This window comes from Phocoena sinus, chromosome 1 (assembly GCF_008692025.1).
Source record: "Phocoena sinus isolate mPhoSin1 chromosome 1, mPhoSin1.pri, whole genome shotgun sequence".
In the NCBI taxonomy this organism is placed as follows: Eukaryota; Metazoa; Chordata; class Mammalia; order Artiodactyla; family Phocoenidae; genus Phocoena; species Phocoena sinus.
Window position 1 is genome coordinate 74932844 of NC_045763.1, and position 26531 is coordinate 74959374.

The 26531-nt window shown below is 40.3% G+C and overlaps 1 protein-coding gene across 1 annotated transcript in view; it reads right to left on the reverse strand.

Annotated features, from left to right (window-relative positions):
• Nucleotides 1-623: 623 nt before the first annotated feature.
• The window catches only part of LOC116759011 (uricase), a 35631-nt gene continuing 9723 nt past the window's right edge, over nt 624-26531 (reverse strand). The window contains exons 2-8 of the mRNA XM_032642219.1: nt 25041-25259; nt 22780-22896; nt 22603-22681; nt 7760-7946; nt 6091-6214; nt 4059-4142; nt 624-1573 (exon numbers count right to left, since the gene is read on the reverse strand). Of these exons, the coding sequence (XP_032498110.1) occupies nt 1499-1573; nt 4059-4142; nt 6091-6214; nt 7760-7946; nt 22603-22681; nt 22780-22896; nt 25041-25259 (885 nt within the window). The 3' untranslated portion in view covers nt 624-1498. The remainder of the gene's footprint in view (nt 1574-4058; nt 4143-6090; nt 6215-7759; nt 7947-22602; nt 22682-22779; nt 22897-25040; nt 25260-26531) is intronic.

Below are 26531 nucleotides of genomic sequence, written 5' to 3' on the forward strand. Positions count from 1 at the left end.
TGAGGTAGGTTCTATTTTCATATCCATTTTACAGATGAGGAATCTTGTCACAGAACTAGTAAGAGATGGAGCCAGGATTTAAATGAGTTTGTGCAATCAAACACGGCACCATACCGCCTTAAGTAGCAGTATCATAAATGTGAATGCAGAATTATCAAATAATACTAAATACTCTTAGGTAAATATTTATTAAAAATGAAGACAAAGGGCTTCCCTGGTGGTGCAGTGGTTGAGAGTCCGCCTGCCGATGCAGGGGACACGGGTTCGTGCCCCGGTCAGGGAGGATCTCATGTGCTGTGGAGCGGCTGGACCCATGAGCCATGGCCGCTGAGCCTGCGCATCCGGAGCCTGTGCTCCGCAACGGGAGAGGCCACAACAGTGAGAGGTCCGCGTACCGCAAAAAAAAAAAAAAAAAAATGGAGACAAAAAGTTTAAATAAATAGAGATTTTTAAATGGAGGTAGTTTATCTAGAATGTTCATGTGCACAAGGTTTTGTCATGATTGCTAAAATTATAGTTTATGAAGCTTTATGGTATATATACAACAGTAGTGTTCGATAACTGATACAAAGATAACCACCACTCAGATCTGCATACATCTTTAAATCATCAGTTAAATTTATTTCCCTGATTATAAAATTAATAAATTGTTCATATCTGGAAGATTCAGAAAATCACATGACAAAAAAAATAAAAATCACTCATAATCCCACCATCCAGAAATCATGATTGCTGATGTTTTCATAAATATAGTCTCTAGTCTTTCTATATGTATATTCAACCACCTGGGTATTGACTTACCACTTATTAAATGTGGCTCTTTGTGCCAAAGTGATGCATTATTCAAAGACAAACCATTTACACTTTTTTCAGTGCCTCAGTGTATACTAAATATTCTTTAAGGGTTGTAAAAGTCATAAAAGCAATACATTAAGATTACAAAAGTACTTTTAGAGTGGAAATATAGTCCCAGTGATACATATGCTAGAGCATTCTTAAGAACTTAAGTATTTAGTCTAATTGAAGTCACAATGGTGATATTTTTCAAAATATGACATTATCATTACATTTTCGGCATTACCAAGGAGCAAGTTTTAGCATCAGTAGGATGAAAACAATGCCGACTTCTTAAATTTGTGCACAGAATTAACTGGTGTCACACCTCCATTGATCCATGATTGTCTTCTTAATGAATGGATTTTAAAGCTTCTCTAAGACAGGAAGGAACAAGACCACTGAAATACTGATTTATGATTATTCTAATACTGCTCAGCATTTGTGAAGTAAACCGTGTCCACAAAGCATGTTATAATTACTAATTCTGAAACACCTTGCTGAGCTAGGTATAGAAGAATTCTTTCATGTAGGCACGAAATGAACGCTATAAATCAACATACTAGGTTGAAATTTTGCAGGGCTACACGCTATGATTTCCAGCATCACAAGTGGCTTAAGGAATGCCTCAACTGAGAATGGACTCCCACTGGTGGCCACAATGTTACAGCTTTGAAGTCAGCTTCCTCTTGACTGTACCAGTAATTCTGCCATATGGATTGTCTAATGGTAGCAAGACCTGTAGAAAAACCACATGGTAAATTCAGAGGCATTAAAACAGACCTACCCTTTTTTCTACAAATCAATATGAAATCAACAACAAAAAACAACTTGCTAAGCAGGAAACTGTATAGGCCCTACAGTAGTTACTTCAAGCAAGGTAATACCTTACTTTTCTGGCAATAGTTGAGACATGAGGCGATTTTCCAGAAAATTAAAGAGTTGTTTGAAAAATTTTAATCATCAGGATATAAATGTTTCTCAAATTCATTACATTTCCCTGCTTTTTAAACAGAGTGTGGTGAACATAATATGGCCTTTGCTTGATGACTCGCTCTGAACGCCAATCATTGTCAATGCTAAATACTGCCGTGCCCTCAGGAACATTTGAAGTCCTCAGGGCTCTTAGCGCAATGCTAAATGGCTCCAGACAGCTGTGCATTTACAGGTCTTCTGTCTTCTCACCCTGTCATTTGTCACTTCTCTGCTGTTCTCAGTGTGTCCTAACTCACTGAGGGCTTCTCATATGTTGCCCTCACTATGTACACACCTGCCGAGTGAGGGCCCGAGAGTGGCTCCGGCCATCCCCAGAGAGTAGACACAGACGTGGGGACAGCTTGTTCAGCCACTCAGGTGCCTTTATGCGGAGCCCTGGCCCAAAGGGACTCGGGCCTTCCTGCCTCCAGGTCTCCAGAGGAAGCTTCGTGTCTTACTTCTTGAGCAAAAGACACTGTGGCCTCAGTCTGCTGGCACACCTTCGAGCTAGGATCACTGCAGGCCCGAGGCATCAGGGGGCTCTGGGAGACCCTCCTCTCTCCATCGGGGCTCCTGAGCTAAGCACTGCTCTAGTCATGATGCCTGACCCTTTCTCTGTTTGGGGCCCATTGGTTTCACCTTTGTTGAACATGGCCAGGTCCCTTTCCTGCCCTTTAGAAAGTAATCAGTCGGGACTTCCCTGGGAATCCACCTGCCAAAGCAGGGGACACGGGTTCGAGCCCTGGTCTGGGAAGATCCCACATGCTACGGAGCGACAAAACCCGTGCGCCACAACTACTGAGCCTGCTCTCTAGAGCCCGCGAGTCACAACTACTGGGCCCGCGCACCACAACTACTGAAGCCCACGTGCTCTGGGGTCCCGTGCTGCAACTACTGAAGCCGGCGTGCCTAGAGCCCGTGCTCAGCAACAAGAGAAGCCACTGCAATGAGAAGCCCGCTCACCGCAACTAGAGAAAGCCCATGTGCAGCAATGAAGACCCAACACAAGAAAAAAAAAAAGTTCTGGAAATGTATAGTGGTAAAAAAAAAAAAAGTAATCAGTCAAAAAAGTCTTTACATTCTAATTAACAGCATTCTGGGAATCTACATCCTCTCCTTCCTCTGAAGTAAATAGTGCTGCCTCTCCTTCAGCTGAGTGGACAGCAAGTGGGATCAAGATTGCACTCCTCTTTAACTCAGGGCCCTATACCAGCTACACCTGGCACCCGAGCATGACCTTAGGTACCCAGCACTGCTCCCCAGCCTCCAGCTCCAGCTGTAATGGTACAGAGCCCGATGGAGCCATCAACATAATTTGCAGAACAGAAACAAGGTACCTGGCCAGGGGGGCTGTGACTAATAAGGCCCCTGGATCAGCAGGCCCAGAATGTAGGACCTTTTGGACTCCCTTCATTGGCCTTTATCCACCAAAGGATATGAGCAGCAGGGCCATGGTAATAGACAGTCCCTTCCTATCTCACTCCCCCTACACACTAAAAGCAGCCAATAGAATGGTGTTTTTTTAGCATTCTAGAAGCCCATGGGAAGATGGATCAAATAGAGAAAACCTGCCATTCTGAGAGTGGTCCAGCTGGGGAAGGGACAGTTCTGATCTCCCAGGACTGACCACAGCAGGCTACCTGTTGGGACTTCAGGCTGGCTAGTCAGACACACTGACTTGTTTTTGCATGGCTGAAAACAAGTCAGGGTAAGTGCTTTTTTCAAGGCAAGGTTTCCTTTCAAAAAATGAACTTCCTCATCTTGCCTGCTGTAATTGCAACTACGAACACAAATATCTTCATTTTTTTGTGTGCATATTGTATTCCACTTAAATTGAATACTTAAAAGTTAAAGATGATAGAAGAAAATGAAAATAGAATCTTTTTTTCCTCCTCATTGCTTCATGATAGAAGAATAATGGAGCTGTGACCTTCTGTGGCAATTTTCAGAGAAGTAGATCTCAAAGCTATTTCCTTGGGCACACCGTTCTTTCTTTGTCTTTTGCTCTCTGCAACTTCCAACCTTCCTTTATAAGTATTCATCCACTTCTAGCATGCTCCAGCCTCAGATAGTGAAAGGCCAGAGTCTAAGAGGGCTCTAAACAGTGGCAACTATAAATATTCCAAAAGCAAGAGCTGTTAGGAGTTGTGACAGGGGATAGTATCATCCCAAGTTTATAAAGAGGGGTAAAGAGGGGTAAAGACTGGGTGGGGGGAAACGTGCTTTAAATATGTTTGAAGTTCTCTTACCTCTTCCCTGTTGATCAGTCCCATTTGGGACATGTCTATAGTAAAGTAGTGAATATTTGGCAGGCTGATTTCCATAGCTTCTATCTGAAATCCACAACAATATGCATTACATGGGGAAACTGTGAATCTGTCTCTGTTACTCCTTCCCCACAACTACCCACTAGCTCATTACTCAGATTCTACCTGTCTCTGAGATGTTCCTCTGATGTTCCCCTACTGCTTGACACAGTTCTCTCCTGCTAGTACTATTATTAAATGATGGACCCACTCTTCTCTCTATGTATGAAATCCGTTTGGGTCAGAAACCCGGGACATGTGCAGCATCCAACTGGCCTCCTGGTGCTGGCTCGTCAACCTCTTAAATTCCCTCTCCATCCATTCCCTCCTCTCCAGGCTTGTCCCTAACATTTGCAGGCCCTGGAGTAAGAGTATAATTGGACATCCCCATACCAAATGTTTAAAGATTTAAATGTTATGAATCAAGCTAAAATACTTTCAAGTGAAATATATTCTGTCCCTCTAACTTGACAAATATTCCTTCATCGCAATCTGCAAGGTCAGTATCGAATTTAAAATTCTCTGATTCCTTGCAGCATCATGCCAGGACCTGGCATCATGGGAAGAGCCAGCCCTCAGCCCTGGCCGTCCCATCTTCTCTCTTGGACTCATGTGGGTGGTTACCCCAGCTTGCATGTCAAGGCCCATTCATACCTCTAGCAAACATCTGCCCCTTTTCTCACTCTCGGGCTTAAGGGTACACTGATGGCATGACCTGCACTCTAGGGGATAGATCTGGGGAACAGGCTTGCACAGGTTCTGGGAGTAGTCTCAGGGTTATTTGGGCAGGACATTCTGGGATGTAAACATCCAGAGAATGGTCTAGAAGGGGAAGCACGGGCTCCTGAAGTGTTTGTTGCCTTGGTCCCACCAACTCCTCATCCAGCGGAGAGAGGCATAGCTAGAGGAGGGCTTGGAGGGGGAGTGTGGGCCGTGGCAGGAGTCCCTTGTGCCCAGGTCTAAGGATGGCACTGTTCCTCTCCATCCCATCATGGCCTTAGTTCACATCCTCATTGCCAGTTTTCTGCAACAGCCTCCCAACAGGTCTCCTTGTCTATGGCCCACCATCCCTTTAATCTATCACATGTCTTTCAGAGTGGTCTTTCTAGAGTGCAAATCTGGTAGCGCCACACCTTGCTTAGATCCCTCAGTGGCTCCCAAGAGTTTTCAGGGTAAAATACAGACTCTACAGAGAAGCCCACAAAGGGCTTCCCAGTCTGCTTCCCAACTCATCTCTAGGCACGTGGAAAGACTTTCGCTCCTGGAGCTTCACTTGTGGCACAGCCTCAGCAGTAAATGACTGTTCCATGCTGACTCCTGTCTCCATCCCTACCTGCTCCCTCACCCTTGAGTATGAACTCAGATAACCCCTACCTGTCCCTTAAGACTCAGCTCAAATACCTCTTCCTCCAGAAAGCCTGGCTTGCACTATCCCCTACACTGGAGTTAGGTGACTTCCTCTGAATTTCCATAATATTCTATTCTCTATTGAACTGTAAGTTTAATTATTTTCTTCTTTCACTTAATGATGAACTCTTTGAGGGTAGGGAGGATGTTTAATTTATCTCTGATTTCCTCAAGTGCTGACAGAGACATAATAACCATTCAATAATATCGAATGGATGGATGGATGAAATCTCTCTGCATTTATCCTTCATTCTCTGGCTCTCCTGAAACATAGACCCTTGGGATAATTACCCCTCCTTCAGGGCATTTGAGTGTCCTAAATTGTAGCAGGTTGAAGAGACTCAGAATTTTCAACAAAACTAAAAAACTACAGCAGTGGCCTGTGTTTTCAGGTCAGACAGATTTTTACATTTTTTTATTCTCTTCTCACTTTCTATAACAAGCTTTTGAGCAACAACAGATGTCATTTTTCATGTGTCTTCCACTTTCTTATTTTAACTCTCTTTCTCAGAGCTGACAGGAGACACAAGTTCTCTCAGTCCTCGGAATGGCAAGTGACAAAACCTACCTCAGGAACCTGGTTCAGGGAGAGCACCTGGATGTCATAGAGGGTCTTCTGGATAGAGGGCGAGTACTCGCCTTTGTCATAGGGTCCAGCAAATTTCTTCAGGACAACGTCCCTAACAGTGTCCCTAAAACACAGAAAAGAGAACTGAGGGCCCTCACAGGGTGGTCTTTGGGGAATGTATTATGAAGCTAAGAAGCGGTACCCTCTCTGTCTCCCCGAAAACAATTTTATTGCTGGTTTTAGAGAGGATTAATATCCTATAATGCCAAAAAGAAAAAAAAAAAAAAACACCCTAACTTCCCATTTCCCTACGCACACACACACAAGTCAATAAATCTATTGAGCCTAACTAGGTTATCTTCATAATCTGGCACCAGGGCCCAGTGGGCCTTCCAGGGTAAGTTTCCCTCCATGCTGGAAGAATTTTTGAAGAGGACTTCCTAGTATTCTAATCTGCTTGGCTTGGCCCGTTGCTTGAATTGCTGCATTTTCAGGGGTGTTGCCGTGTCAGGCTGTGTGCTAAGTATTTTATGTAATTACTTCATTAAATTCTCTCAATATACCTGAGGCAGGTACTATTATTATCTCCAGTTTAGAGATGAGGAATCTGAGCTAAAAGGTAAATGATCTACTCAGTCCCCCTCCTTAGTGGGAGGCCCAGCTTGTACCCCGACTGGCTCAATTTCGTGCTCTTTTCAACATAAATACATCAGACTGCTGCCCATGGGGAACACTTGAAAAAAGGAGAAAAAAAGATTGAGGTGAGGTTCTCTTCAAGCATTTCCAACCTATCACATAATAAAAGGAGCAGAGTAACACTCTGCCCGTGGGAGGAAGCTACCAGGGGGCAGATTCCAGCTTATCACAGGGTAGAAGTTTCTAACAATTAGAGCTTCAGCAAAGGAATGAGATACCTGCTCAAAAAGCAAACTGGGATTCAGAGGCCTAATCACTGCTTGTTGAGGATGTTAAAATAAGAGTCATACCTTACAATGCTAAAGCATTTATCATTTATAAAATGCTTCTGTAACTTCATCTCATTTTGAGTTTAGCCTAGGGTGGCCGCTTCAAGGGGTTTCCTAGGACATAGGACCTTCAGTGTTAAAATCAGGAAAGTCCTTGACAAACTGGGACAAGTCGGTCAGCCTGGTTTAGCCCTCTCTGCATCTGCCATGAAGTAACAAGGCCATTATCCTCATTTGATCCCGTGTTTCTTAAAGTGTGGCCTTTGGTCCAGCAACATGAGCATCACCTGGGAGTTTGTTAGAAATGCACGTTCTCAGGCCCATTCCGGGCCATAGAATTAGAACCTTTGGGGTTGGGCTCAGTGATCTGCAGTTTAATAAGCCCTCCAGGTGATTCTGGTACACAATCATGTTTGAGTACTACTGATTTAGTCAATTAAAAAACAGAGGATCAGGGAAATCAGGTGGTCTGCTCAAGGTCATCATAGCTAATAGCATCTTAGCTAATAGTGCAGATTTACTAACTCAAAGTAAGACCAGTATTCTTCCTGTTATCCATCAGAAGGGATGTCTTACAATGGGGAGGCGGAATTGAATGGCTTCCGAGTTTCCCTTTCAGATGGAAGACTCCATGAACTCTGGGCCCCTGGAAAAGAGGGCGGACACTACCTCCACCAGCGCCAGGCCCTAGCACTCGTTCATACCAGGTGGCCTCAAAGTCCACGTCTCTGCCCTGGTGGTAGCGCCACTTGCAGTACACTTGGGTGGCAAAGCACCGGTCCTTCACCTCAGGGAGGGTGGTGAACTGGTCCCTGATGAATCCTTCAAATCCGGACTGGGTTGTTTTCAAGACTTTGAGGTCTTTGATTCCAGAATTAATGACTGGAGGTCCTGTTTTACGTCAAAAGGTAAGAGGGGATGAGGTCATAAAGAAAACAGTGCCTTCTTACTGCCTAGCCCTGAGGATCCTGGTCATTAAAACGTGGCACACTACATTTGTACAAAGAGCTACATCACTGCCTGTGTTTTCTCTCTCCCTGTCTCCTCTGAAGTCCACATGATGAAGACGGTGTGCCTTTCCCTCTCTCTGAATTCCACAACTCCCTGCCTTCTCATGCCCTAGGAGAACTTATGGTCAGAGACTAAACGTCCATGCTGTGTTGAAGCCCACAGGAACAAATATCTTTTTCTCAGCTATGTGCAGAGGTATCTTCTAGGCCAATTACCTTCCACATTTTGAGCTCCATCTCATGCAGCAGGCAGTCATGCTGGAATGAGTTAATAAACTCAAAAGCAGCTCCTCTGTCTGCTCTTGTGACACCCTTTACTGGGGGTGGTCCTCATGTGGATTGTCTACACTGCTGATGGCTCCAATCACCACCAGACCCCTCAGTTCCCTTGTGTTTATGAACTCAGCAACACCAGAAATTTTCATGAATAGGTAGCATCGTGGGCCTGGATGAGCCTAAATAGAGACTGGGAAGATGAGGTCAGTGACCCATGAGGTATAGATTGCCTATGTGGATACTCATAAAGGCCTTTGTTTTTTGGCTGAACTGAGAAGGCACAAAGTTGCCTTGTGGGGACCTGGGCGGGGTGGGCAGAGTTGAAAACAATGGAGGAGATGACATGGCTCTCCGGCCGTCCCTATATTACCTCATGAGGTGCGTCAGGGAGGTGGAGGGGAGAGAGGCATAATCAATCTGAAAAAGCTGTTTACTTATGCCTGGCAGTTCTAGGTCAGGGCCCAGATGACAGGTAGGGTACCGAGTTAGTGAGGGGAAGATTCTCTCTTTCTTTTTCTATGTGGAACACACTGTAGTTCCAGCAGTTTGGTGAAGCCTGAAGAACACATGGCACCAGGTGACACGCTGGGAAGCCCAGGGTACAATGTCTGTGGAAAGCAGCCTTCTTCCCAAGGAGGAGTGGCAACTGGCACAGCAAATGCTAGGCAGAGCCAGTGAGGCAGCTGTTGTACTCAGTGGATGCAAACTTCTCCCTGAGCACGTGTGAGACAGCCCTCCAGGCTGGGAGAAGGTAGGAAAGTTTGGCTGGAGAGGTACAACAGTTTTGTAATGAGAGAGCAACAAGGTCAGGGAAATTCGGGAATTAACTTCACCATGGCCTTATTTGTATGTGCAGGCTGGTGAGGCCAGGACACTCAGGGGGCACTTGGGTACAAACTCCCAAAAGCATAGTCAAGGCAGAATGACTTAGATCACCTCTTTTCAGTCTTGAAATTAGTCCAGACTAGTATCTATGCTTTTTGACCTGTTGAATCTTAAGCCAAGAGCTGGAGGTATCAGGCATCACTATGTTATACATGGTCTTAGTTGAAGAATAAGAATGTAACCCACAATCCTCAATTAAAATCCAGGGCAGCTCTTAATAATCCAATGGTTTACATCATCCTGTGTGATTTCTATTGCTGTGGTTAACTCAGGAGTTGTGGACTTTCAGAAGTAGGTAAATAATGACTATATTTTGATATTTTCCCAACCACATGTGTGTACCTGCCAGAGAGAGCAGTGGCCATAGTTAGTGGTAGATTTGCTGATTAAATATGTGCTGATAAAATAAGGTGTTCTGGTCACAGTGTTCTAGGATAATGTGGTAAGAGAGAAAATGGTATTTTCTCGATTGGAAAATACTGAAGTTCTCATTGGAAGCTATATCTGAATCAGGATCAAGAGAAAGATACCAGCAATGATTTCATGCCTTAGGTTGGCTGGGTTTATCAGATTCTAAGTGTTATCAAGACACGATTCTGGGGGCTTCCCTGGTGGCGCAATGGTTGAGAGTCCGCCTGCCGATGCAGGGAACACGGGTTCGTGCCCCGGTCCGGGAGGATCCCACATGCCGCGGAGCGGCTGGGACCGTGAGCTATGGCCGCTGAGCCTGCGCGTCCGGAGCCTGTGCTCCGCAACGGGAGAGGCCACAACAGTGAGAGGCCCGCGTACCGCAAAAAAAAAAAAAAAAAAAGACACGATTCTGCAAAATCAGCATTTCTAACAGTGTACAGCTGACCCAAGTGAGGCTTAAGTCTCAGACCCAAGAGAATTGCAGAAGCGATCAATAAGTATCCGTTAAATGAATGAATGAGTGCAGTAAAATTGACTCACCTTAACAACTTAGCCTTACAACTTAGTGTCTTTTTCTTCTAGACAGTTCTCCTCCATCAATCTTTACCATTTCCCTTCCTGATCTGCCCCCTCCCCTCAACCCTCACACACAGACAGTGTGACAGGGGGAGAAGGGGAGGGCATCAACACTGAATGAGAAGGTCCTGACCGCCAGCATGCGTTCTAGTCATATGGCTAGACACTGGCAGAGGTGGAGTTTGAACTCAGCACCCCATTACGAGATTTCATGCTTTTCTTCCCCCTTTTTGGATCACTCCCCATCCTCAAAATGTTTCCTCCTTCCTTTAACTCTCTCTTCCCATTTCTGTAATAAAAGAGGACTTTCCAAGAGACAAGAAAGTTGCCACCGCCATTCCGCAATGTGCATTCAGGGCTCAGACAGAGCCCCCAGTTGAAAAATATCATCCCCGTTGGTTTGAAATGAAGATTGAAGCATCACTTTTAGAAATGACCCCATGTGTCTTGAAAAATTTTATCATTTTAAAATTTAATTGAAATACCAAGACCCCTTAGAGGAGTGACTCCTTAAGCCTTTATAAACTAATATCATAATTTACTTCCAACAGTAATCCCTTCTAGAAAAAAAAAATCCTATAGAAATGAAACTTGAATTTGTAATCAGAAGTGGGGTTAGAACAAGTAGTGGGAATCCTCGAAGGGGGATAAAGAGAAGTCAAGGGAAACCAAAGGCAAACTTTATCTATTTCTGCTTTTCCTATACAGCTGGCCTTCATCACCAGCATCTATGTGAGCCAACCAGACTTTGAATCCTCAGTTGTCTCAATCATAAAAGGATTTCCAGATGCAGGGTTACATATGTTTGAGTCCACAGTCTTGGGACTCAGGTTCCTTGAATTCAGCCTCAGTACTCTCCATGCCTCTCCTCCCCTATTTATGGGCAGTATTTCCTTGATAGAATGACTTAACCTCTCTCTACCTTAATTTTCTCATCTGCAGGAGATGACAATCATAACTATTTCCTAGAGATGATAGATGTCTAAGATGATACACATAAAGGACTTAGTAACTTAGTAAAATGGCTGTCCAGGAGGAAATGCTCTATAAAATTATTATTATGATTTTGCCCTAATTGACCTTTTCTTATTGACATCAACTCCCTGTAAATACTTCCCATGTTTCACAAAGGTTCATTGGGTTCTGAAAACTCCTTCTGACATGCCATCCCTATCCACCTCCAGCCCTGTGCTGAGATTTATTGATCTTTGGGGAGTGCCAGTCTGCTAGGCAACTTTGAAATGATCTACTTTCTTGCTAGAATCTGAAAATGGAGAAAGCAGTTGCATTTTCTAATGTGTTGTGACCTCAGTTTCACGTGGAATAAAACATCTCACGTTCTCAAAGACAGTTCACTACTGCCACAGTTTAGGCAGAACGCAAAACATCTACTCTGGTGTGCTCATCATTCTATGAACAATGACAAAAACCTATTCTCTTTGAATTTGAAAAATACATTTTCTTGGCACGCATCAGACACCCTGGATGAAATCTGGGAGCTTATTTTATCTTCTCTGTTGGCGGTGCCCCAGCTTTCTGAACACTGGTAGGAACCTGAGCCTTTCAAATTCATGGGCCCATCAACTAAAAATACGATGCTTCACACACTCTTAAAAAGATTCCAGTTTAGACTAACAAGAAGTAATTCAACCCAAAAGACTGTCCTTTTCTAGGTTACTTCCTATGAAACCACTTAATCAGCTCTTTTTTGCCTTTCTGCCATGGTTATGGAGTAACGCAAAAGGAAGATTTTCACATTTTACTTTGCTAGAACATAATCTTTTCTAACTTTCAGTGTCCTCCTACACACTTAACAGATTGTGGTTTATCTCTCAGAGAAGCATACATCCTACCCCTTCAGGTCTCTAAGAAACTGCAAATTAATAGAAACTAAGCCTGATTCCTTACCTACGCATCAGGTGTCACAAAGCACAAAGCTTTACCGAGCCAAGAAAAAAAAATCCTGTCATGAAGGGGGTAATTGCTTCCACACTTAACACCTCCAAAAAGGACACAAATAGCTAAAAGGAGGATATTTTAAAACTATATTAAATCATTCTAGTAGAAAACCTCAAATGTGTAAAGTGCTAGAAAAAGTGAAGATCAATTAAATATCATTTGCCTTTGAGAGTCCATTTAGCTCATGGAGGCAGGTTGAAAGCTCCCTGTATGCAATTCTGGATGGGGAGAGATGATGTCACCCAGATGGAAGGAAGTTAACTGGGTTTTTGTACAATGAGGTGATGATCAAGATGATTTTTAAAAATCTTGTGCTTGCCAAGAACTTTTATTTTGGAATAACTGAAGAGTGTCTTAGTCTTGATATCAAAATGACACAAGCAGCCTTCTTGTCAGTGGCCATCTCTGTCCTGAGTCTCCCACTTTCCCCATCTCACTTCTTCCATCTGCCCTGCTTGACACCTCTTAAATCTCTTCTCCTCCAGGACTTTAGTTTTATCAATCCCCTTCCTAAAATCTTCCTCCTACCCCTACTAGTCTCCATGTCAATAGATTTCTTTTTTCACCACTACAGGACTGTATCTCTTATTTGAAACCTCTTCTCTATTTTCCGTTCCTCTATTTGGTTATGCTTGAGTTGGATTTTTATAATTAGTGTCAGATTGGGAGAAATTTGATGCTTAAAGAATTATGAATTATAATTCTAATTGTGTGTGTGTTGGGGGGGCGGGTGTTGGGGAGATTCTCTGCTTAGTTCAACTAGTTTAAATTAGTGACTCAACCATCCCAGCGACTTCAAGGCTTGGCTAAGCTTGTAGTTCACAGAGACTCACAGAGAAACAGTTTGGAAGATCGAGGTTCCATATAACACCTACATCAACAGCCTGTACCGCACATGCAGAGCCTAGCTCTCCTCTCGGAGCTGGGGAAGTCACAAAAATAACACCAGCCCTCATCCCTTTGGTGAAAAAATTTCTCTCTCTCTTCCAGATTCTCCCATGGAACTAGCAGACTTTGAAACAGCTAAAAGAACACTTAATGATGTAGCTTAAAAAGATACCCTAGGAAAAAATAGTGTAATGGGAGTTTTATGGCAATTCTCAGGGCTTAAAGTGGGTGCTTCAGATTCAGTAGGCTTTCTATAAATGTTTGTTCAATTAATAAGAATGAATCCAGTCCACCAGGAGAAACCCAGTTACATATCCTGCTGGGAAAATTTGCAGGCTGAATGGGTGATTAAGTACATGTGTTTGAGGGGGCAGAATTCTCACTATCCTAGCCAGCCCCCCACAAAAAGCCCTACTTAGAGGTTTGTAACAACAGCCTTCAGCATGTGAATTGGGGGGTGTGTGTTTGTGTAAGATGATTATTTTCTTTCGTTAAGCCTATGCAAGGGCATTTCTTATGACAGTGATTGTACACTGAATCACCTCATGATATCTGCAGTTTTAGCTCCTGGAAAATAAGCAAATTAAGAATTAAACTTTGTTACCAAAAAAAAGACAGCATAGACCCCTACTCTCCAAAGAGGGACAGAGTACAAATGTCATCTTCAAATAGACAACACAGGAAGATACACACACTCAGGAACGTGTGCACACATACCGCACACACCCAAGGCAGCAGATGCCTCTTTCCCTGCTGACCCCTGCCAGCCCCCACATGCTATGGAAGGGGGGAGGTGCTGGACTCCAGACAAGTCAAGCTGGAGCTCTGGGAACACTGCCACAGTGATCACAACACCCTGAAGTTTTCTGCAGAAAGAAAAAGCTTTGGCCTGATTCTGTTGATTAGTTTCCTCCCCGTAGCAGCCAGGTGACTAGAATTCAGGCTGATGATAGCTCCTGGTAATTCCTGGAAAGAACAAGGGTGTGAAGAGCAGCCTGTTTTCTTCCTATGATCAGCTGAGCCCTATATTTGGCCACTGCACTTCCACCTCCAGGGGTCTGCTAAATATTCTTGCAGAGGGAGGTCACCAACGATGCCTACTTGCCAAACTGCACACTCTCTTCAGTCTTCTTTTAAACCAAACTTCTTAACCTTCCTGTGGCAGAGACCACTAGCAGGTCCTCTTCCTCCTGGGTCCCCGGCTAGACTACATTTCCTGGCCTTCCTTGCAGTTAGGTGTGGCTGTGTGGTTGGGTCCTCTTCATTTGATGTGCTCTGTGCTACTTCAGGCCTTGAGCAGTTTCGCCTCCTCCTTTTTATCTTGAAGGTCTTTTCTTCTCCTCGTTGTCTGGTATGCGGAATCTACTCTGAAGGTGATCCCAGAAAGTGAGGATCAAAACTGTCTGGTTGCATCAACCTGGATTCCTGAATAACTTCCTGGAGAGGAGCATCCTCCAACACACACACACGCACACACACGCACGCACGCACACACACACACACACACACACACACACACACACACTGAACTTGACTTTTACAAAAAGCTGTAAACTTCATGTGTGAAGCCACTACATATAAGCCTACTTATTATGCATTCTATTATCTCAATAACTATCCCTCATTTCTTGAAATGTATTTTCCCTTTGCTTCCATGGCACCACTGTCTCCAAGCCTCCGCCTGTCCCTCTGACCATTCTTCTCTCTCACTCTTTAAACTGTCCAACACTTGAACTGCGGAATTTTTCCCCAGGCCCTCTCATCTTTCCTCTTCTCACTTTATATGTTTTTCTGGATTGTTCCTTCTTCCCCATGGCTTCACCAACCAATTTGGAAATAGATTGGTCTCCAAATCCATCCCTTATTCCCAAACTTACCAGCTTCCTCTGGAAACTTCCTCATTATATGTATTATTCTTAGTCAACACCCACAAGCCCCTGACTTTAGGATAACTTTAACCCCTCCTTCTCGCTAACCTTCCATCCTTACGCAAATACTCAGACTTATAAGCATACTTCAGAAATGCCTCACATAATGTCTCTCCCCAACCTCTGTATAGTCTTTTCATCTCTACCTCTTCTGCCTTAGTTCAGACTCCATCATTTCTTCATCTCTGCAACAAGTCTCCAAATGTCTCACTACTGCCTGCTTCTCCAGCCAGTTTACCATAACCTTGGTCAGAATTACTAAACAGTACACACATACACATAAAGACCTTTCCTGGATCTCTATTATCATTCAAAATAATAATAATAACAGCTTTCTTTCAAGGAGTGCTTCTTATGTGCCAGGTACTGTGCTAAATGTTAAATTAACATTTATCTCCTTTCATTCTCTGGGTAATTGCTGAGGTAGGCACTGTTATTCTCATGTTAGAAATAAAAAAAAAAAACACTGAAGTAGTATATTTAATGTGCTCACAGTCACAAAGTTATTAAGTAGAGAAGCTCAAATTCAAAAACAGTTCAGTATTCATGGAATAAAGTTAGGAAATCATCCACATGCAATGCTAGTAGGGAGGTTAAAAGACAAAAGTAGTCAATTCATTTGTATCCATGATAAGCAGTTAAGGGATACACAGAACAATTAGATGTAAAATATAATATCAAAAATAGTAATCATGAAGGGAGCAGAGTACAAATGCAAGGTATCTATATATAGAGAGATTGCTATACAAAAACCTCATGGTAAACACAAAACAAAAATACCCACAAAAAAGAAAAAGAAATCCAAACATAATACTAAAGATAGTCATCAAATCACAAGAGAAGGGAACAAAAGAAGAAAGGGGAAAAAAGAAGAACTACCAAAACAAATCCAAAACATTAACAAAATGACAATAGGAACATACATATTGATAATTATCCTAAACATAAATGGACTAAATGGGTCAACCAAAAGACATAGACTGGTTAATGGATAAAAAAGCAGCATCCATATATGTGCTGCCTACAAGAGACTCACTTCAGACCTAGAGACACACCAGACTGAAAGTGAGGGGATAGAAAAAGGTATTCCATGCAAATGGAAATCAAAAGAAAGCTGAAGTAACAATACTTATATCAGACAAAATAGACTTTAAAATAAAGACTGTCACAAGAGACAAAGGACACTCCATAATAATCAAAGGATCAATCCGAAAAGAAGATATAACAATTGTAAATATATATGCACCCAACATGGGAGCACCTTAATATATATGGCAAATGTTAACAGACATAAAAGGAGAAATTGACAGTAACATAATAATAGTGGGGGACATTAGCTCTCCATTACATCAATGGACAGATCATCCAGATAGAAAATCAATAAGGAAACACAGATCTTAAATGATACATTAGATCAGCTGCCCTTACTTGATATTTATAGAACATTCCATCTGAAAGCAGCAGAATACACATTCTTTTCAAGTGCACATGGAACATTCTCCAGGATAGATCACACACTGAGCAACAAAGCAAGCCTTGGTAAATTTAAGAAAATTGAAACCATATCAAGATCTTTTCCAACCGCAGCACTATGAGGCTAGAAATCAACTACAAGAAAAAAATTGCAAAAAAACACAAACACGTGGAGGCTAAACAATATGTTGCTAAACAGCCAATGGATCACTGAAGAAGTCAAAGAGGAAATCAAAAAATACCTAGAGACAAGTGAAAATGAAAACACAATGATCCAAAACCTATGGGACACAGAAAAAGCAGTTCTAAGAGGGACGTTTATAGCAATACAAGCTTACCTCAGGAAACAAGAAAAATCTCAAATAAACAACCTAATCCTATGCATAAAGCAACTAGAGAAAGAAGAATAAACAAAACCCAAAGTTAGTGTAAGGAAAGAAATCATAAAGATCAGAGCAGAAATAAATGAAATAGAGACAAAAGAAAAAATAGAAAAGATCAATGAAACTAAAACTGGTTCCTTGAAAAGATAAACAAAATTGATAAACCTTTACCCAGACTCATGAAGAAAAAAAGATAGAGGGCCCAAATCAAAATCAGAAATGAAGAAGGAGAAGTTACAACTGACACCACAGAAATACAATATGTCAATAAATTGGACAACCTAGAAGAAATGGACGAATTCTTAGAAAGGTACAATCTCCCAAGACCGAACCAGGGAGAAATAGAAAATATGCACAGGACAATTAATAGTAGTGAAATGGAATCAGTAATTTAAAAACTCTCAATGAATAAAATTGCTGGACCAGATGGCATCACAGGTGAATTCTATGAAACATTTAGAGAAGAGTTAACACCTACCCTTCTGAAACTATTCCAAAAAATTGCAGAGGAAGGAACACTTCCAAATTCGTTCCATAAGGCCACCATCACACTGATACCAAAACCAGACAAAGATACCACAAAAAAAGAAAATTGTAGGTCAATAACACTGATGAACATAAATGCCAAAATCTTCAACAAAATACTAGCAAACTGAATCCAACAGTACATTAAAAGGCTCATACAACATCAAGTGGGATTTACCCCAGGGATGCAAGGACTTTTCAAAATCCACAAATCCATCAGTGTGATACACCACATTAACAAATTGAAGAATAAAAACCATATGGTCATCTCAATTGATGCAGAAAAAGCTTTTGATAAAATTCAACATCCATTTATGATAAAAAATCTCCAGAAAGTGAGCATAGAGAGAACATACCTCAACATAATAAAGGCCATATATGACAAACCCACAGCTAACATCATACTCAATGGTGAGAAGCTGAAAGCATTTCCTCTAAGATCAGGAACAAGACAAGGATGCTCACTCTAGCCACTTTTATTCAACATAGTTCTGGAAGTCCTAGCCACAGAAATCAGAGAAGCAAAATAAATGAAAGGAATCCAAATTGGAAAAGAAGTAAAACTGTCACTGTTTGCTGATGACATGATGCTATACATAGAACATCCTAAAGATGCTGCCAGAAAACTACTAAGCTCATCAATGAGTTTGGTAAAGTTGCTGGATACAAAATTAATACACAGAAATCTGTTGCATTTCTATACACTAACAATGAAAGATCGGAAAGAGAAATTAAGGAACAATCCCATTTACCATCGCATCAAAAGGAATAAAATACCTAGAAATAAACCTACCTAAGGAGGCAGAAGACCTGTACTCCAAAAACTGTAAGACACTGATGAAAGAACTTCAAGATGACACAAACAGATGGAAACATATACCATGTTCTTGGATTGGAAGAATCAATATTGTTAAGATGACCATACTACCCAAGGCAATCTACAGATTCAATACAATCCCTATCAAATTACCAATGGCATTTTTCACAGAAATAGAGCAAAAAAAATTTTAATTCGTATGGAAACACAAAAGACCCTGAATAGCAAAAGCAATCTTGAGAAAGAAGAACAGAGCTGGAGACATCATGCTCCCTGACTTCAGACTATACTACAAAGCTACAGTAATCAAAACAGTATGGTACTAGCACAAGAACAGACATATAGATCAATGTTACAGGATAGAAAGCCCAGAAATAAACCCAGGCACTTATGGTCAATTAATCTATGACAAAGAGGCAAGAATTTACAATGGAGAAAAGACAGTCTCTTCAATAAGTGGTGCTGGGAAAAGAGGACAGCTACATGTAAAAGAATGAACATAGAACATTCTCTAATACCATATACAAAAATAAACTCAAAATGGATTAAAGACATAAATGTAAGACTGGATAGTATAAAACTCCTAGAGGAAAACATTGGCAGAACACTGTTTGACATAAATCGCAGAAATACTTTTATGGATTCATCTCCTAGAGTAATAGAAATAAAACCAGAAATAAACAAATGGGACCTAACTAAACTTAAAAGTTTTGCATAGCAAAAGAAACCATAAACAAAATGAATAGACAACCTATGGACTGGGAGAAAATATTTGCAAACAATGCTACTGACGAGGGATTAATTTCCAAAATGTACAAACAGCTCATACAGCTTAATATCAAAAAAACAAAGAACCCAATGAAAAAAATGGGCAGAAGACCTAAATAGACATTTCTCCAGAGAAGACATACAAATGGCCAACAGGCACTTGAACAGATGCTCAATATTGCTAATTATTAGAGAAATGCAAATCAAAACTACAATGAGGTAGCACTCTCACAGGTCAGAATGGCCATTATTAAGATGTCTATTAATACTAAAAGCTGGAGAGGGTGTGGAGAAAAAGGAACCTTCCTGCACTGTTGGTGGGAATGTAATTTAGTGCAGCCACTATGGAGAACAGTATGGAGGTTCCTTAAAAAACTAAAAACACTAAAAATAGAGTTAATCATATGATCCTGCAATCCCACTCCCGGGCATGTATCCAGAGAAAATTCTGATTTGAAAAGATACATGCATCCCAATGTTCACAGCCACACTGTTTACAGTAGCCAAGACATGGAAGCAACTTAAATGTCCATCAACAGATGAATGTATAAAGAATATTACTCAGCCATAAAAAAGTGTGAAATAATGACATCTGCAGCAATATGGATGGACCTAGAGATTATCATATTAAGTGAAGTAAATCAGATAAAGACAAATATCATATGATATCACTTACATGTGGAATCTAAAAAAAAATGATACAAATGGACTTATTTACAAAATAGAAATAGACCCACAGAAATAGAAAACAAACTTATGGTTACCAAAGGGGATAGAAGGAGTTGCGGGGGAGATAAATTGGGAATTTGGGATTAACATATACACACCACTATATATAAAATAAATAAACAACAAGGACCTACTGTGTAGTACATGGAACTATATTCAGTATCTTGTAATAATCTCTAGTGGAAAAGAATCTGAAAAAGAATATATATATATACATATACAAGTATGTATGTGTGTGTGTGTGTATAACTGAATCACTTTACTGTACACCTGAAACTAATACAACATTGTAAATTAACTATATTTCAATTTTAAAAAAGGTTTAAAAAATCTGTTAATAAAAATAGCAAAGCAGGAAAAAAAAAACAAAATGAAAAGTCTAGTCTGACAAGACGTATGGACTTAACTACCATGCAAAAACTGCCTCCTAGTTACACCAATTTTTTTTTTTTTTTTTTGGGCCATGCTGCACGGCTTGCAAGATCTTAGTCCCCTGACCAGAGATCAAACCCGGGCCCTCAACAGTGGAAGTGCAGAGTCCTAACCACTGGACCGCCAGGAATTCCCTAGTTAGGCCAATCTTGCTAGTATGGCACATTAGGCCCAAACCAAGCTCTTCATCCTCATCTCTGCTCCTTACATTCTAAAAATTGAACCCTTCAACCGTTGCTCAAATTCTTTGCCCTCTCAACACTAAAATCATTTGCCTAGTATGGTGATCTACATAAGGCAGATGCTCAAAATATTTGTTTCCCTCTTCCACTCTTTATGACTCCTACCCATGTACATTCTGTTTCTTCTGCCTGTAATTTCCTTTCCCCTTTCTATGTCCAGCACATTCTGAATCATTTTTCAAAAGTCAGTTGGAATATTTCCTCCTCCCCCATCAAGCCTTCCAGACTGCCCTAGGAAGAGTTAGTTTTCTGCACCTCTTTACTCCCATAGCATACCTTTAATTCCTTCATAGTGGTCTTTAGCCTCTCATATTGCAATAAATCTATTTACAAGTCTATCTCCTACTATTCATCTACTGTGAACTCATGAGGGTCAGAGAATGTCTTATTCACGTCTTAATCTACCACCACTAGTATACCTAACAAGTCCTCAAAATCATTATTGAATGAATAGTATTTCAATCAATGACATAAATACATTTTATACAGGCTCTTATCTTTTTAGTTAGTTCTCCTGAAATCTAATTCTAGCCCCTGCTATTGTTTTACATAATTAAAAGTGGAATGAGAAACATGTTAAGTATTGCAAAAATCACTCAAAATGGTTTAAAGCTAACCAATATGGCAGCCACTAGCCACATGTGGCTATGAAACCCTTGGAATATGGTAAATGGGAAATGAGACGTCCTGTAAATATAAAATAAACACAGAAATTCAAATATTAAATATTTCATTAATACTTTTTATATTTATTACATATGTAGGTGGCATTTGGGATATATTAGGTTAAATAAAAAGTATTGTTAACATTAATTTGTTTCTACTTTTCTAATGTGACTACTAGGAAATTTTAAAATTAGATATGTGGCTTGCATTATATTTCTGCTGGGAAGTGCCAGTTTAAAGTTTATAATTTTACAGGGGTATTCACTGTGATTTGGGTAGGAAAACACTGGCCTGGGGAATCAGGAAACTCTCTCCTCCAAAGTCACATACATAAAGCAAGAAAGAAGGAAGGAAAGAAAGGAAGTTACATTTTAACTAACAAACAGCTCAGTAAACAAGTTAATATATCACATGACTACATATTTGGAGGATTAAAAAAATCATTATCTTTTCAACTTAACAACTAGTTATTCAGTCTTCTTTATATAATAATAATTTCATAACTGTTAATCAAACACTGAAAAGGCCCTGGCTGTGTCTAGAATTTAATACAGATAGGGACAAATATTAAATGATAGCTAAAACACTAGGACTTCCTAAGGGAAGGCATTATCCAATAGAACTTAGAATGAGAAGAACTTATATTTTATTAACCTTTTAAAATTTCTGACATTTATGAGATGTCACCTCAAATTCTTACTAAAAGAGCTAGAGAAGAAAGAAAGAGAGATACAGAAAGGAAAAGAAATAAAATGAAAGAAACAAGCAGGAAAGGGAAGGAAAGGAGAAGAAAAAAGAGAAAAGGAAAATAGAAAAGAAAAAATTTCAGAGTCCACACTCTCAAGTTATAATGATCATTAAAGTTTATTTTTTATTAGGATAGAGACACTTCTACTATGGTGGTTCTATGGTTCTTAGAGGTCTTCTAGTCTAAGTCTTAGTCAATTATTGAACTCTGCTCTGACAACCTCAACGAGTCAGTGGAAGACACACTTGCTAAGTTCAATAATCAGTACTAATAAGGTCTATATTGTAATTATGTTCCACAGTTAATTTTTAGATTTCTTGGTAAATAGAAAGAATTATATAATTGTCACTGCTATTTTTAAATGAGGTTTATTTTATGGTAACTATAATAATATCAGTGGTTTTATTATTATGACAAAATTTCAAGGAAATGTGATTGTTATTTTCTAGGTATTTCCTATAAAGGTTATTATAATCAAAGCATGGTATGGTACAAAAATTACTGGTCAGAAAATTCAGAGATTTGAGCTTTTGTCAGCCTGTGCCCTTTTTTCCCTCACTTCAAAATCATGCAATAAAAATGATCTACCCCACTCAACCCACAGATTTGTTGCAAAGGGTATTATTTCATTTTTATATTTTTAAGATAAAAAGCAGATAGTTCTTTAATGTAATCCAAGGTCACACTGTTCATTCCCATCTCAGATTTAAAAGACTTCAAAATTCTCTACAGTTTTCCTGGGTGTTAATAAACAGAGTTGTTTAGAAGAAAAGAAAAAAAAAACCCTGAAATTGCTATTGCAGAATCAAAACATGAAAAACATTTTCTCACCACTCCTCAACTGTTCAACCTCACAGAAGTGCGTTCCAGTGGGAGTATGAATAAATGCATGGACATGCTTAACTCCATTCTGAAAATTAGAAAAAACAATATTTCCAGTAAAATTTCAACATATGTCATAAAGCCAATTTCTTTAATTAAACTGAGAGCACGAATAAGTGAGGTAACCTTTTCAAAACGCTTCCAAGGGACTTCTTCCACATAGACTTGAACTCGAATAACATGGTTAAAAGAAGAAAGGAAATGCTCACAGATATTCACAGCAAAAGTTTCTATGCTTTTGATCTGCAAAAAGAAATAAATGTGAATGATCAGAAATACTTGTCCTACTTAAAAATCATTTTTAAATATCCATGGGACTCTTTTTCCTGATAAAGTGTTTTTTAGAATCAGAGAAACAAAGAATTAGAAAGAATTAGAGATGAATTGGTCCTAATCCCAATTTTTCACAAGGGCTCCTAAGTGTAGTTAATGGATCACCATCACCAGGTGAGACTATCCTGTTTTTAAAAGAAAACTGCGTGCAGGAGAGGATGTGTCTATCCATCAGTGGACGAGCAGAAAGGAACTTAACGTCCAGATTCTCCTCACGGTGAGCTCAATCATCACCCATGCCAGCTAAAGTACTGCAGGATACTTCAAAACACTCTGCTCTCTTCATGAGGCTGGGAAACAGACCTCCCAGTTTCCCAAAGAAAAATGTTAATGAAGGGTCACTTCAACTTCCTTGCCTTGCAAACAGGCCTTCTATTGACCATCCCCAGCTCTCCACCCCCATAAAGCAGCTCCCTACTTCCATCCAAATTCTTCAGGTTAATCTCTAGGCAATGTTTTATGGTCCTAGTACAGTCTACAGATTATTTATGGCTTTGCCTATAATTAAGGTAGACTGTATAGGTTTCCCAAGGATAGTTTTGTTTTATACCTGTTGTCTCAGAATAATTATTATTAGCATCCTATTTCACTCTGAAAAGTATCCTGGTTTGGATGAGAAATTATGCAGTCACTCTATCTACAATGAATACATTTAAATTGTTTTTAACATCCAGGTCCATTCTTTCAGTTTTCTGAACTTCTCACATAGTACAGGAAATATAAGAATTTGTGTTATATAGAGACCCTCTTCTCTAGCACAGTACAGAGCTTATTTTCAATTCATTTTTAAAGAAAGCAATGCCTTTTTCCATAGCCTTGCCCATACTTGCTGGGCCATTCTGATTAGCAAGAGAAAGGTTCAGGGTGTAGACAGACCTTGCAGAAATAATATTTCAATTAGTTTGTTCGGGCTTCCCTGGTGGCACAGTTGTTAAGAATCCGCCTGCCAATTTAGGGGAAACGGGTTCAAGCCCTGGCCTGGGAAGATCCCACATGCTGCAGAGCAACTAAGCCTGTGTGCCACAACTACTGAGCCTGAGCTCTAGAGCCCGTGAGCCACAACTACTGAAGCCCGCGCACCTAGAGCTCATGCTCCGCAACAAGAGAAGCCACCACAATGAGAAGCCTGTGCACCGCAACGAAGAGTAGACCCCACTCGCCGCAACTAGAGAAAGCTGCATGCAGCAACGAAGACGCAATGCAGCCATAAATAAATAAATTTCTAAAAAAAAAAATTAGTTTGCTCATTTTGTGTATTATGGGTGTGAATTTCATGCAAAAGCATGAGAAAGAAGCTTTCCAGTCTACATTTCTTGCCTTTCTAGACTTCTTAGCAAATAAAAAAATGATCTTGAATTGCCCAGAAATCTGCTGGTCGTCCAGCACAGTTTCACTCACACTTAGAGAAACCTGAGGTAAAAGTGCTAAGAGATTAGAGTCTATCCGTTCCAAGACCCTTCTGAAAAGTACAACTACCATCAAATGTGGATGCTAAGTGGTCACGGAGTTGGGAAAATCAGGAAGGTATTAAAAGTTGGACAGATCTCGAAATGTATCTTATACTTGATTTTCTTCTAGAGTAATACCAAGAAGAGAAATGGTACTTTCTTCTATAAATGCAAACCATTCTAAAAGAAAAAAATAATAGGACTCAAATAATTGCATAACAAAAACGTGTAAAATTCTATTAGGAAATTTTCTCAGGGCCTTGATTTGCCAATGATCCTAATTAAGAGATAACATGTAAATTTGTCAAGTAGGATTCTCTGCCAAAAAGATGTTGTAGTGAGTTGAGAAACAAGAAAAGAGAACAAATGGGGAAAAAAGAAGAAAAGAAAAGAGAATAAAGAGGTGAGTTTAAAAAAAAAAAGCAAGATTTTCTGTAAAGCTGAGACTTTTAGAATTAGAAAAGGAATTTTTTTCAATGGTTTAAATGTAAAAAATAGGGTTAAAAAGTACAGGGAACTTGAAATAAGCAAGTAGTATCCTCATAACATAGTACAGTGATTTCTGCATCCAGATGGGCAGTAGCTAAGAAGTAGAATGACACATACACCTTTGAACTTTGCGAGGACGTGAACTGTGTTCTTGATGGTGTCTGTAGGGATGAGGTCTGAATTGTCTCCATGCAGGTAATCTTTTTTGGAGATCAGAGTAAGTTGCACTGAAGCTGACACTTCTTTAATGCTGTGATATTTTCCATCTCGCTGAATATGGAGAACTTTTACCATATCCTTCCCATAGCCAGTTCGGACAAGCTCCATCTCATCATTCTGCAATGAAAACAGTCATCTTAATGAAGAAGGCTAAATGAAAACAAGAAGTCAACTGCAATTTCTTTGAACCCTAATTATATCATGTAATCATGAAAGGTAAGAGTCAGAGTATTCCTGAAAGAAAGATCATGCCCTACCTTTGAAGGAGAATGAGAATTTGTATGGAGAAAAGAGAATCACAAGGAAAAGATGAAAATATATCAGATTGGCCTGAAGAGGGACAGGTAGATGGCTTTCTTAATAATAAGTTACAACAATAATAACCATACCTCCTGAGCCAAACTATTTACTCTTATTTAATCTCTACTAACTTAATCCTTATATCAGCCCTATGAACTAATATTATTCACATTTTGCAGAGGGAGAAACTGAGGTTCAAAGAATTTAAGTGACTTACACCAGTTAGTAAAGGAGAGAGCCAAGAATTCACCCTCAGGTCTGTTGACTTCAAATTGTGTACTTCTAACTACTACATAAACTGCCTTCCTCTATAAAATCTTTTGACTATGTTAACTGGAAATAATTATATCCCCTTTTTTATAGAGAGTAGTATTCTGGAGAAACTGCCCTGTGAGCAATAAAAACAATTTGAAAATTGCTTCTTCTACTTGCTGCCAGGAAGAAGAGTAATTAGTGACAGGGTCTAGACTACCTTCAGCAGTACAGAGCCAGAGCCAAATGGCTGCAAGGAAAGCTACGCTTTTAGCGAAGAAACACTTAATAAAAGCCTGTGACTGATTCATTAGTATCCCTGTCTGAAGCTGGAGCCCTCCCTAGTGAATACGTCCATCTCCACTGTTAGACTCTATTAAGACTTGTCCCTGGGCTTTATTGGTGTTTGAGAGAAGAGGCAGGAGGAAGCCGAGGGACAGGAAAACCTATTTTATTTAGCATGAAAATTAACATTAAAATGGTAATGAGAAAAGGTGACCAAAATAAAAGTAAACCAAAAACAACATGCAGTGAGAATCTGGGGAGGGTCACAAAGAAGAAACCTCGTCTGCGAATCCCACGTAGGCGATATGCTCAGATAGGCCAAGGGCTGCCTAAATATCTACCCGCATAAAAAAAAAATCACCAAATCCCTTGGGAGGAATTTAAAAATGCTAGCCAACATCAGAAATTATTGTTGTATTCTTAATCAAAGTGGGGTAGTGAAGGTTGTCTTAAATCTTGGGGATAGAGCCTGGTAGGGCATGCTGCTGTTCGTTATTGAACATACCCTGAAGGTCTGTGGTGTCTGAATTCAGTGCTTCCTCTGTACGAGGG